This window comes from Pseudophryne corroboree, chromosome 6 (assembly GCF_028390025.1).
Source record: "Pseudophryne corroboree isolate aPseCor3 chromosome 6, aPseCor3.hap2, whole genome shotgun sequence".
Lineage (NCBI taxonomy): Eukaryota > Metazoa > Chordata > Amphibia > Anura > Myobatrachidae > Pseudophryne > Pseudophryne corroboree.
This window is the reverse complement of record NC_086449.1, coordinates 557266149-557280370: the sequence shown is the minus strand read 5'-3', so window position 1 is coordinate 557280370 and position 14222 is coordinate 557266149. Positions and strand designations below refer to the sequence as shown.

Sequence of the window (14222 nt, the reverse complement as noted above, 5' to 3'; positions counted from 1 at the left end):
GGCAGACTCTGTCACTGAAATTATTGGTTCGTTAAAGTGTGTATGTCCTGTTAATATAACATAAGGGTGGTGGGAGGGCCCAAGTACAATTCCATGTTGCACCTCTCTTTTTTTCTTTGCATTATGTGCTGTTTGGGGACTAGTTTTTAAGAGTTCCATCCTGTCTGACACTGCAGTGCCACTCCTAGATGTGCCAGGTGTTTGTGCCGCACACGTGTGTCGCTTAGCTTAGTCATCCAGCGACCTCGTTGCACCTCTTTTTCTTCTTTGCATTATGTGCTCTTTGGGGCCTAGTTTTTTAAAAGTGCTATCCTGTCTTCCACTGCAGTGCCAGTCCTAGATGGTGTAGGTGTTTGTGCCACACACTTGTGTCGCTTAGCTTAGTCATCCAACGACCTCGGTGCAACCTTTTGGCCTGAAAACAATATTGTCAGGTGTTCAGAATAGACTGGAAAGGAGTGGAAATGCATGTTATGGAGGTTAATAATACTGTAGGATCAAAATTACCCACACATTCTGTGATTTTAGCTGTTTTTTTCAAACATTATCCAGATCCAAAACCAAAACCCAAAAGGGTAGTTTTGGCAAAACCAATCCAGATCCAAAACACGAGCGAGGATCCAGGTCCAAACACAAAACACAAAAATTGCCCTCCGTATATCTCTAAAAAAAAAAACACCCAATGTCAGCAGAGCTGGCCGGGAGCTGCCAGCTGACTCACGCCAGTTATCTCCTGCTGCTTGGTGTATTGAGGCAAGATGTATGAGCAGAGCCGGCCCTAGCTATAGGCAGACTAGACAATTGCCTTGGGAATCTGCCTTTATCTAGGGGCTGGCTAAGCAACCACTGGTGGACTGTGGAGCACCCAATGTTTGGCGGCGGCTCTGCTCTTGCATATCTGAACAGAGCCGCCTGCTGTATCACCGGAGCAAGTGCAGAGTGTGTGCACAATGGCTGTGGGTAGCCCATCAACCACAGTAGTGTTGTGGGCTCCCTGTCCACTGGCCCAAGCCCCGGCTTTGCACGCAGCCACCCCCTCCTCCTGAGATGAGCGGTCACACATCCCATCTGTGCGCTAGCAGTCATTTCCCTCCAGGTGAGATGTGAGCTGAGGGGGGTGAGCACCGGGACTAGGTCACAGATACAATCTTGATAGATATATATATATATATATATATATATATATATATATATCTCCACAGGTGGTCCGGCTCTCCATATTCAAATGTTACCAGCCCGGGTGCCCCCACTCCTCTTGCAATAGAACAGTCTCCGCGTGCGGCACTCCTGGGCATAAAGCAATCAACTCTTATGTAGGCATATAGGGTAACGTTTCAGTGCCCCCTTCTTTTATTATATCGGCACTTTCATCAGACAAAACATGTCTGATGAAAGTGCCGATATAATAAAAGAAGGGGGCACTGAAACGTTACCCTATATGCCCACATAAGAGTTGATTGCTTTATGCCCAGGAGTGCCGCACGCGGAGACTGTTCTATATATATATATATATATATATATATATATCCAGCTGTATGTAGTTTTCCTCCTCTCTGCCACTTCCCCCATGCAGTGGGTGCCAACAGCATCACCTCTTCCATACCTCTCTCCTGTCCCTGGCCAGTTACGTGCGGTGGGGTGAGGCAGGTGAGGCAGAGCCTTTCCTGTCATACTTACATTTAAACCAGAGTTTTGACTGAATAAAATATATGAAAAATACTGATAATTTGTTTGAAATATCTTCTTTGCATTATGCTAATAATTTTATAGCCCAAACTCTGGAGTAAAAAGTCTATGGCAGGTGAGGCAGTGCCTCACCTGTGTATCCTTTCCACACATCTCTAATCAAAACTCACCAGATTTCCAGGAGTTTATACTGCTGCACCTGTGTATAATGCCCAGATGTACCCTTTGGCTCATATATTGCATGTAAATCTGGCTCTGGGGTTAGCCAGTGCCTCCTGAACCATTTAGCTCACTGCACGTCCCTGTCCCTGACCCCTCTCTCATGTACCCACTGTCATGTCCCTGTTCTATCCCTGTCACCACTCTCTCCTGTCCCCCCTGTTCTGTCTTGTCCTGTCCCAGTCCTATGACCTCTGCCGTGTCACTGTCCTGTTCCCTCACCTCTGTACTGTCCTCACTGTATTGTCCCAGTCCCCACTGTCATATTCCTGTCCCCTCTGTCCCAGCGCTATCACTCCTCTCTCCTGTCCCCTATGTCCTGTCCCTATCTACTCTGACCTTGCTCTGTCACCATATTGTGTTCCTGTAACTCCTCTCTCCTGTTCCTTCTGTTCTGTCCTGTCCCTGCCCCATCTGTCCTGGCACTGACACCTGTGTTCTAGCCTTGCCCATGTCACCTCTATTCTGCCATGCCTTTTGTTCTGCCTTCACTGTCCCATCCCTGTCACCTCTTTCCTGCCCTGTCACCTCTGCGGTGGTCCTGTCCCCTCTGTCCTGTCCCTGTCACCCTGCTCTCCTGTCCCCCCTGTCCTGTTCCTATGACCTCTGTCCTGTCACTGTCCTGTCCCCTCAGTCCTTGCCTAGGGAATCGAATTGGCTAGGGCTGGCTCCGGGCTAGGGTCACACTAACATTGAGTGAGTGATTGGGGTATGTAACTGTTGGTATATTTCCATGTCTCAAAGGAAATTATGTTCCAAATGTATTAGGCAAAGCAGATAGCAAAGCACAAATGTATTAAGCCTTACCAAGAGATAAAGTGGAGACGGATAAAGAGTGATAAATTACCAGCCAATCAGCTTCCTAACTGCAATGTAACAGGCATTGGGGCAGGTGTATTAACCTGGAGAAGGCATAAGGAAGTGATAAACCAGTGATAACTGCATGGTGATAAAGGCACCAGACAATCAGATCCTAACTGTTAATTTACATATTGGAGCTGATTGGATGGTGCCTTTATCACCTTGCACATATCACTGGTTTATCACTTCCTTATGCCTTCTCCTGGTTAATACATCTGCCCCTGTGTTTGAAAAATGACAGTTAGGAGCTGGTTGACTGGTCATTTATCACTCTTTATCCGTCTCCACATTATCTCTTGTCAAGGCTTAATACATTTGGGCCTATGTCCAATGTGTGTAAAAAGAGCAAATAAAATCCCTTTGCCACACAGGAATATACCTTCACCTACACATGCAATCACTCACCCAAGTTGCAGTGCTGGCTGCAACACTTTCCTTTTACTTATGGATCTCTGAGATTGGGCAACTTGATCATAAGCGGCTTCCTAGAACACAGTGCAGTTCCATTAGAGTGCTGCTAGACATTGTAATGTATAGAATCAGCAGCATATCCATATAAAGACCTAACCTTCAGCTTTTGCAAGTTGCTCTTGTCAATCTGTAAAATACCCTTTCCACTTTTTAAGCTATTACTGTCAATTTGAATTTTTAATTCAATTTTAAATAGTGGCCATTGGGGCAGATGTATTAACCTGGAGAAGGCATAAGGAAGTGATAAACCAGTGATATGTGCAAGGTGATAAATGCACCAGCCAATCAGATCCTAACTGTTAATTTACATATTGGAGCTGATTGGCTGGTGCCTTTATCACCTTGCACATATCATTGGTTTATCACTTCCTTATGCCTTCTCCAGGTTAATACATCTGCCCCATTGTTAGAGATCTTAGGAAATCCAATGCAGAGTGACTGCAATTTACAGTTAGTAGAGATGAGTTATAAAAGCATAGGTCACTTGTACTGTACTGAGTATGATTAAGGGGAATACTTGAGGATAGAAATTCAAAAAAAGTTTAGCAGGAGCAATGTTTTTGAACTATAGCAGGAGATTTAAGCTTCATTCTAGAAGTAGTAATTGCATCGGTGTAAGTGCAAAGAGTTGATCAATAGATCAGCAGACAGCATTCAACAGGAAAGAAGGTTGCAATGCTCATTACCATTCTACAAGGAAATTAAATAATTCTAACACCTGCAAACTTTTAAATGGATTCCAATGGTGTCAGATAGTAAAAATAAAGTATAAAGAAAAAGCATGAGTGATTTAAAATAAAATGTCATAATTACTTCTCAGTACTGCAAAGTACTGCAAGCTTCAAAAATGTTCAAGTAAGACCTACTGTACATGCAATATCTAATATTTTGTTCACCCACATTTTGTTCTCCACTATGCTAAAATCCCTTTACTTAACCTACACTTAATGTCCCACTACAGGTGTTTGGTCATGGTGGACCAAACACCTGCTGCTAAGGGCAAGTAGTTGTAATTAAAAATTGCTAAAACACAAGCACAAACAATGTAGCAACAAAAGAAAAAAAAATCACCTGTCATCATCAGTGAGGATTTCGCAATTCAAATTAGCCAATCACAAGCAGATCACTAGTGCTGGTGATTGTCAGCATCATTTATCTACACTTGACCATCCACAAATAATACATTTTTATTTACAAATGTACATGGTACTGTACATTCATCTGTGTTCAGGCCTACATGCACTAGTACTGCATGTTCTAGTCAGAATGTTAGAACTTTCCTTCCCCCTATCTCCACAGGCACAAGAGGGCATAAGTGCTATTAGTATGCAAATATGACAAGGCACATATGGGTGCAGTCACTTTTCTGTACATGCACAGAGCAATTTTACACAATATACAGTATGAAAACTAGATTAGCTCTCACTTTGTACAAACCCCTTGGTGTTTTCTTTGGTCTGCTTAAGCATGAAATCTATTGGCCTTCTTTGTATGGTTAACCACCATTTACAAAATAAATAAAATTTCATTTAATCTACTGTTGTGGTGTGCTGCACAGAGGTAAATGCAGGATTTCTAGAGGGGGGGGGGGGGTGCAAATGCAATCTACTATCTCCCACTCTGCGGAACATTGGAGCAAGTGTGGGAGTCTGGGGGAGCGGTAGAAGAACCTTGTAGCGACCCTGGACATTAATGTACACATTGGTCTTTTCACCCCCCCCCCCCCCATTCCCCCTCCCCCCATTCCCACATGTGTTTGCCGGTGCTGCTGGTTTATTTATGTGAGGCTTACTATTAATACAAGATACTGTAACATGATTCAGAAGAAGCCCCATTTCCCTGTTACTTTATCATTTGCTTTGGAGCCAGGTACAATGCTCATATGAATGTTATAGGCTCTGGGAGAGATGTATCAAATCTTGGAGAGAGATAAAGTGGAAAGTGTTAAGGTACCAACCAATCAGCTTCTGACTGTCATTTTGAAGGCTGTGTTTGAATAATGATAGGCACTGATTGGCTGGGTAGTTTCTCTCTCCATTTCATCTCTCTTCAAGGTTTGAGGCATCTCCCCCTCTACCACTAGTCATTTTGTCTTAGTAAGTGAAACAACAAAATAATAAGACAACTTGCTTTCCACAATGCAAAATATGTATATACAGTATATTGCACTCTTGGGAATATTTTACACATTAATACATTTGTTCTTCATTATTTTCTAATATGTCTACAAATAAATCTTTTTATTCTAACAAATAATGATATTTTTGTAGTTTGCAGAAATGTTTAGCTGAATAATCATAGCTGTATTATACTTTCATAACCAACATACCCCTATCTTCTTCCAGAAAAAAAAATCATTGTTATTGGATCTCATACAATATTCATAAGCACGAACAACTGCCTTTTTTACTGACCTGACCTTGGAGCTGTTCGAGTGGAAATGAGATTTTTTTTTTTCTGTTAACGTGAAAATGCCTTTATAGCTTTGGTTTCTGTGAAAGCCGAAAAACTCATTTTGGGGGATTGATGAGGACAAATGTGTGTTTATGTCTCAAAGAAGCACATAAACTGCAAAGAACAAAATATGTTATGCTGTACATCATCAATTCATGGCTGTGTCTTATGTGATTATTTTTTTAATTGTTGACAGGTTTTTCCAAACACTGCAGAGACAGATCTATGTCACGTCAACATCCTACCTTGAATTAATCAAGACCTTTAAGAATCTTTTAGAACGTAAAAGACTAGAGTTGTTAACGAGCAAGAACAGATACCTTCTTGGCATTGAAAAGCTGGATTTTGCTTCCTCACAAGTGAGTAAAGATGTATTTGCTGTTGATCAAGGTAATACCCTTCCTACTGTTTCTCCTCTGCAAGTACACATTTCAGTCCTGGCTTCCAGAAAAGAACTTTGTAGACAGGGTTCGAATTAAACAGTTGCCTAGGGTTATAAAAAAAAGTCAAAGCAGATGGGCCAAATTTCTCCTGTTTTAATTAGATTATAATGTACTCTCATTAGTAAACAGAGCAGCCAGGCTGGCATTGAAATCACAGGATCAATTATAACTTCCCCCCTGTAAAGGGAGTATAAACTTATGTGATGGTAACACTTGTTGTGAAAACAGCATGATCACAGTGACTTCTTTCTACTTTTGGTTACCATGCAAAATGAAAGTTTTCAGTTACACACAGAGGGTGCAAATGTAATTGTCCCAAAAATAGATCTGTATGCACTCCACTTGGTAAAGTAATCATTTTACCGTAGAAAAATGTCATCTTTTGTTGAAGTGAAAATCCAAAAGGTATATAGATGCATCATCGTTTGGAAAGTGCTAAAATGGAGAGTGAAAAATTACCAGCCAATCAGCTCCTGACTGCCATTTTTCAAACATAGCCTGTGACATGGCAGTTAGGACATGATTGGATGGGACTTTCACTCTTCATTTTTAGCCCTATATGTTCTATAGCTACGTTGTCCTTTTTTTCTATGGTCCCTGCCTTTTTGTGTGCCTTTTGTCTAATTGGTCATGGCACAAGTAACTAATCAATGGTGGTGTTCTTGTGTATGCTTGCACAGCAGCAGTGTGTATGCAGCTGGTACAATGAAGTTTTGCTAATTCAATATTTTAAACTGATTTCCTATGAAATGTTTATTGCAAACTTATAAAATATACTTAAGAATTCACTGAATGAGGCTGATGATGAATTTTATCCTATTTAAGTCACACTGGCAGCTATATTACCAATGTAAGTACTTCTGGAAATGTCCATGTAAATATAATAGAGTCTCAACTACTAACAAGCAAATTCATCAAGTCATTAATGTTTCTAGAAACAAGCTGCACCTTCATGGAGAAAAAGCCTCTGAAATTGACTGGGTTTTTTCCTGTCAAGGAAAATTGGCCACCTGTCCTTCAGCGTGGCTGGGACAAATCTTATTCAGTACAAATAGCCTCAGTTTTTGACATGGTATTTCAATTATCCTTGAATTTTGAAATGTGTCCATGTCAATTTGCACTTTGTGGACAATTTCATCACACAAACATTTCCTTCTAATTCTGGCATTCCTGCTGGGAATTGAACTACCTCAAATTTAGGATTAGTATAGGAGGTTTCTTCATTGCTATAATATATCTAGACAAATACATAAAAAATCTTGTTAATAGACACGCACACACACACATATATAAATATATATATATATAGAAACAAGCAATGGAGCACTCACCATTCTTTTCTTAATTGAGTATCAACAGGAATTTATTTATCCAGACAGCACAACATGACTGTTCACCTCAGTCCAATGTGATTTCACAAAAGCTCAAACGTTTTCGGTCATACCCAGACCGTCATCAGGAGACACAAATATCACTAGAGAGCTGTCCCATCATAGTTGAAGTACCAGCAGCCTATCTGACCCTGCCTCACCGGCTCCTTATCTACCCACCATTCAATCAACGGTGCCAAAATGACGTCATAATATGGGCGGAGTCAGCCCGTTTTGTTCAAACCACTATTAGGAAAAAACCAACCATCATAGTATTATATGCATCCCGCACCAATATCCCCAACATTGCACATACCATAATCAATATTTTGTGCCCCCATAGAGGGTACAGCCGCCGCTATCCACCTCCATGGCCTATTAACATGCGCTGACAGAGACCATGTCCCATAGCGGTTGCCAAGCAACCCCACTCGGGAACATCCCACATCCTCCAGCAACAAATCAGCGTCACGGTGTGCGCAGGCAGAAGTGACGTATCGGGGCGGTTGCCAGGCAACCACCCGAACACTTCCCAGCAAGCGTCCTGTGTGTGCGGAGGTGACGTCTCCAGGCGGTTGCCAGGCAACCACCCGAACACTTCCCTTATCCAAATCATGTGTGGGCGGAGGTAGCGTCTATAAGCGGTTGCCAAGCGACCGCAATTGGAGACCCCCAACGTCCACCAGAGCCCAAGCAATGTCACATTGTCTACAAACGAATACTGACGTGTCGGTACGGTTGCCAGGCAACCAACCGATCACTTTACTGAAAATGTTGTGCGACTGGTTTATCTGACATCCCAGATGTGATCGCTTGATGAATCGAACTCCTGTATTTGCCATGCGTTCTCTAAATGTACAAGTCGTCATCCCAACGTATGCCAGACCACATGGGCATACCAGCATATAGACCACGTAACTCAGCCTACAGTGAAGCTTGTATCGGTATTGTATTGTGAAGCTTGTACATTTAGAGAACGCATGGCAAATCACAGGAGTTCGATTCATCAAGCGATCACATCTGGGATGTCAGATAAACCAGTCGCACAACATTTTCTTAAAGTAGGACACCAGGTATCAGCACTTAGATGTCGTATCATAGACTGGGTACCGGAACCTGAGAGAGGTGGAGACCGTACTCTTATCCTGAGGAAATTAGAAGCAAGATGGATTTTCAAACTGGGAACTTTAGCCCCCAATGGGCTTAATGAGAATAACCCTTTGGGTATTTTTCTTAGATAAAGGACATGTAGTTCTTTGGGACCAATGCGCTTTGGTATAGTATTTAAGTGTTTTTATGGAGGTGTTTTTTTCTGTGTATGTGTGTTTTGTCTTTGTTATTTGTCATATGATGTATTGTCTTCCGTACCTCACCGGCTCCTACTACCTACAGGTTACAATTTGATTAACTATATGGTGTTATTCACTATTTCTCTAACGTCCTAAGTGGATGCTGGGGACTCCGTAAGGACCATGGGGAATAGCGGCTCCGCAGGAGACTGGGCACATCTAAAGAAAGCTTTAGGACTAACTGGTGTGCACTGGCTCCTCCCCCTATGACCCTCCTCCAAGCCTCAGTTAGATTTCTGTGCCCGACGAGAAGGGTGCACACTAGGGGCTCTCCTGAGCTTCTTAGTGAAAGTTTTAGTTTAGGTTTGTTATTTTCAGTGAGACCTGCTGGCAACAGGCTCACTGCATCGAGGGACTAAGGGGAGAAGAAGCGAACTCACCTGCGTGCAGAGTGGATTGGGCTTCTTGACTACTGGACATTAGCTCCAGAGGGACGATCACAGGTCCAGCCTGGATGGGTCCCGGAGCCGCGCCGCCGGCCCCCTTACAGAGCCAGAAGAGCGAAGAGGTCCGGAAAAATCGGCGGCAGAAGACGTTCCTGTCTTCAATAAGGTAGCGCACAGCACTGCAGCTGTGCGCCATTGCTCTCAGCACACTTCATACTCCGGTCACTGAGGGTGCAGGGCGCTGGGGGGGGCGCCCTGAGGCGCAATAAAACATGACAGAAATACCTTACATGGTAAAAAATACATCACATATAGCTCCTGGGCTATATGGATGCATTTAACCCCTGCCAGAATATACAAAAAACCGGGAGATAAGGCCGTCGTAAAGGGGGCGGAGCCTATCTCCTCAGCACACTGGCGCCATTTTCCCTCACAGCTCAGTTGGAGGGAAGCTCCCTGCTCTTCCCTGCAGTCACTACACTACAGAAAAAAGAGAGGGGGGCACTAATTAGGCGCAGTATTAAAACATACAGCAGCTATAAGGGGAAAAACACTTATATAAGGTTATCCCTGTATATATATATAGCGCTCTGGTGTGTGCTGGCATACTCTCCCTCTGTCTCCCCAAAGGGCTAGTGGGGTCCTGTCCTCTATCAGAGCATTCCCTGTGTGTGTGCTGTGTGTCGGTACGTTTGTGTCGACATGTATGAGGAGAAAAATGATGTGGAGACGGAGCAGAGTGTCTGTAACAGTGATGTCACCCCCTAGGGGGTCGACACCTGAGTGAATGTACTGTTGAAAATTACGTGACAGTGTCAGCTCTATATAAAAAAACAGTGGTTGACATAAGACAGCCGGCTACTCAGCTTGTGCCTGTCCAGACGTCTCATAGGCCGTCAGGGGCTCTAAAGCGGCCGTTACCTCAGATGGCAGATACAGACGCCGACACGGATACTGACTCCTGTGTCGACGGTGAAGAGACAACCGTGATTTCCAGTAGGGCCACACGTTACATGATTGAGACAATGGGAAATGTTTTTATACATTTCCGATAATACGAGTACCACCAAAAAGGGGTATTATGTTCGGTGAGGGAAAAACTACCTGTAGTTTTCCTGAATCTGAGAAATAAAATGAGGTGTGTGATGATGCGTGGGTTTCCCCCCGATAACAAATTTCTTAAAAAGTATTGGCTGCATACCCTTTCCCGCCAGAGGTTAGGGTGCGTTGGGAAACACCCCCTAGGGGGGATAAGGCGCTCACACGCTTGTAAGAACAAGGGCTCTACCCTCTCATGAGATGGCCGCCCTTAAGGATCCTGCTGATAGAAAGCAGGAGGGTATCCAAAAAGGTATTTACACACATACTGGTGTTATACTGCGACCAGCTATCGCCTCAGCCTGGAGGTGCAGTGCTGGGTTGGCATGGTCGGATTCCCTGACTGGAAATATTGATATCCTAGATAAGGATAGTATATTATTGCCTATAGAGCATTTAAAAGATGCATTTCTATATATGCATGATGCACAGCGGAATAATTGCCGACTGGCATCAAGTATAAATGCGTTGTCCAAGTCTACCAGTAAAATGGTCAGGTGATGCGGATTCCAAACGGCATTTGGAAGTATTGCCTTTGAAAGGGGACATTTGGGGTCGGTCTTTTAGACCTGGTGGCCACGGCAACAGCTGGGAAATCCACGTTTGTACCCCAGGTCGCCTCTCAAAATAAGACGCCGTATTATCAGGCGCAGTCCTTTTTTGGCAAGCGGACAAACGGTTCCTCTTTTCTGCTCGTGACAGAGGGAGAGGAAAAAGGCTGTAGAGATCAGCCAGTTCCCAGGAACAGAAACCCTTTCCCGCCTCTGCCAAGCCCTCAGTATGACGCTAGGGCTTTACAAGCTCAGGCACGGTGGGGGCCCGTGCTCAATGAATTTCAGTGCGCAGTGGGCTCACTCGCAAGTAGACCCCTGGATCCTTCAGGTAATATCTCAGGGGTACATATTGGAATTCGAGACGTCTCCCCCTCGCCGTTTCCAAAAGTCGGCTTTACCGACGTCTCCCTCTGACAGGGAGGCAGTTTTGGAAGCCATTCACAAGCTGTATTCCCAGCAGGTGATAATCGAGGTACCCCTCCTGCAACAGGGAACGGGGTATTATTCCACACTATTGTGGTACCGAAGCCAGACGGCTCGGTGAGACCGATTCTAAATCTAAAATCTAAAATCTTTGAACACTTACATACAGAGGTTCAAATTCAAGATTGAGTCACTCAGAGCAGTGATTGCGAACCTGGAAGAAGGGGACTACATGATGTCTCGGGACATCAAGGATGCTTACCTTCATGTCAAAATTTACCCTTCTCACCAAGGGTACCTCAGGTTATGGTACAGAACTGTCACTATCAGTTCAGACGCTGCCGTAGGGATGGTCCACGGCACCCCGGGTCTTTACCAAGGTAATGGACGAAATGATATCCCTTCGAAGGAAGGGAATTTTAGTTATCCCTTACTTGGACGATTCCCTGATACGGGTAAGATCCAGGGAACAGTTGGAGGTCGGTGTAGCACTATCTCAGGTAGTGTTGCGGCAGCACGATTGGATTCTCAATATTCCAAAATCGCAGCTGGTTCCGACGACTTGTCTTCTGTTTCCTAGGGATGATCCTGGACACAGTCCAGAAAAAAGGTGTTTCTCCCGGAAGAGAAAGCCAGGGAGTTATCCGAGCTAATCAGGAACTTCCTAAAACCGAACCAAGTCTCAGTGCATCAATGCACAAGGGTTCTGGGTAAAAATGGTGGCTTCCTACGAAGCAATCCCATTCGTTAGATTCCACGCAAGAACTTTCCAGTGGAACCTACTGGACAAATGGTCCGGGTCGCATTTTCAGATGCATCAGCGGATAACCCTGTCGCCAAGGACAAGGGTATCCATCCTGTAGTGGTTGCAGAGTGCTCATCTTCTAGAGGGCCGCAGATTCGGCATTCAGGACTGGGTCCTGGTGACCACGGATGCCAGCCTGCGAGGCTGGGGAGCAGTCACACAGGGAAGGAATATCCAGGGCTTAGGGTCAAGCCTGGATACATCACTTCACATAAATATCCTGAAGCTAAGGGCCATTTACAATGCTCTAAGCTTAGCGAGACCTCTGCTTCAAGGTCAGCCAGTGTTGATCCAGTCGGACAACATCATGGCAGTCACCCACGTAAACAGACAGGGTGGCACAAGAAGCAGGAGGGCAATAGCAGAAGCTGCAAGGATTCTTCGCTGGGCGGAAAATCATGTGATAGCACTGTCAACAGTATTCATTCCGGGAGTGGACAACTGGGAAGCAGACTTCCTCAGCACGACCTCCACCCGGGAGAGTGGGGACTTCACCCAGAAGTCGTCCACATGATTAAAAAACTCGACAGGTATTGCGCCAGGTCAAGAGACCCTCAGGCAATAGTTGTAGACGCTCTGGTAACACAGTGGGTGTACCAGTCAGTGTATGTGTTCCCTCCTCTGCCTCTCATACCCAAGGTACTGAGATTGATAAAATGGAGAGGAGAAAGCACTATATTCGTGGCTCCGGATTGGCCAAGAAGGACTTGGTAACCGGAACTTCAAGAGAGGCTCACGGAGGATCCGTGGCCTCTACCTCTAAGAAGGGACCTGCTCCAGCAAGGACCCTGTCTGTTCCAAGACTTACCGCGGCTGCGTTTGACGGCATGGCGGTTGAACACCGGATCCTGAAGGAAAAAAGGCATTCCGGATGAAGTCATCCCTATCCTGATCAAAAGCCAGGAAGGATGTAACCGCAAAAACATTATCACCGCAATTGGCGAAAATATGTTGCGTAGTGCGAGGCCAGTAAGGCCCGACGGAGGAAATTCAACTGGGTCGATTCCTACATTTCCTGCAAACAGGAGAGTCTATGGGCCTGAAATTGGGGTCCATTAAGGTTCAGATTTCGGCCCTGTCAATTTTCTTCCAAAAAAGAACTAGCTTCAGTCCCTGAAGTTTAGACGTTTGTAAAAGGGGTACTGCATAAACAGCCTCCTTTTGTGCCTCCAGTGGCAATTTGAGATCTCAATGTAGTTTGGGTTCCAAAAGTCACATTGGTTTGAACCACTTAAATCTGTGGAGTTAAAATATCTCACATGGAAAGTGGTCATGCTGTTGGCCCTGGCCTGGGCCAGGCGCGTGTCAGAATTGGCGGCTTTATCCTGTAAAAGCCCTTATCTGATTTTCCATTCGGACAGGGGGAATTGAGTACTCGTCCTCAGTTTCTCCCTAAGGTGGTTCCAGCGTTTTCACCTGAACCAACCTATTGTGGTGCCTGCGGCTACTAGGGACTTGGAGGAATCCAAGTTGCTGGATGTTGTCATGGCCCTGAAAATATGTTTCCAGGACGGCTGGAGTCAGGAAATCTGACTCGCTGTTTATCCTGTATGCACCCAACATGCTGGGTGCTCCTGCTTCTAAGCAGACTATTGCTCGTTGGATTTGTAGTACAATTCAGCTTGCACATTCTGTGGCAGGCCTGCCACAGCTAAAATCTGTAAAAGCCCGTTCCACAAGGAAAGTGGGCTCATCTTGGGCGGCTGCCCGAGGGGTCTCGGCTTTACAACTTTGCCGAGCAGCTACTTGGTCAGGGGCAAACATGTTTGCTAAATTCTACAAAATTGATATCCTGGCTGAGGAGGACCTGGAGTTCTCTCATTCGGTGCTGCAGAGTCATCCGCACTCTCCCGCCCGTTTGGGAGCTTTGGTATAATCCCCATGGTCCTTACGGAGTCCCCAGCATCCACTTAGGACGTTAGAGAAAATAAGAATTTACTTACCGATAATTCTATTTCTCATAGTCCGTAGTGGATGCTGGGCGCCCATCCCAAGTGCGGATTGTCTGCAATACTTGTACATAGTTATTGTTACAAAAATCGGGTTATTATTGTTGGGAGCCATCTTTTCAGAGGCTCCTCTGTTATCATACTGTTAACTGGG

At 44.8% G+C, this 14222-nt stretch overlaps 1 protein-coding gene across 1 annotated transcript in view; it reads left to right on the top strand.

Moving 5' to 3' along the window:
- Nucleotides 1-14222, top strand: part of LOC134934622 (dynein axonemal heavy chain 3-like) — a 1803147-nt gene that overhangs the window by 1354408 nt on the left and 434517 nt on the right. The window contains exon 54 of the mRNA XM_063930015.1: nt 5888-6050. Within this exon, the coding sequence (XP_063786085.1) occupies nt 5888-6050 (163 nt within the window). The remainder of the gene's footprint in view (nt 1-5887; nt 6051-14222) is intronic.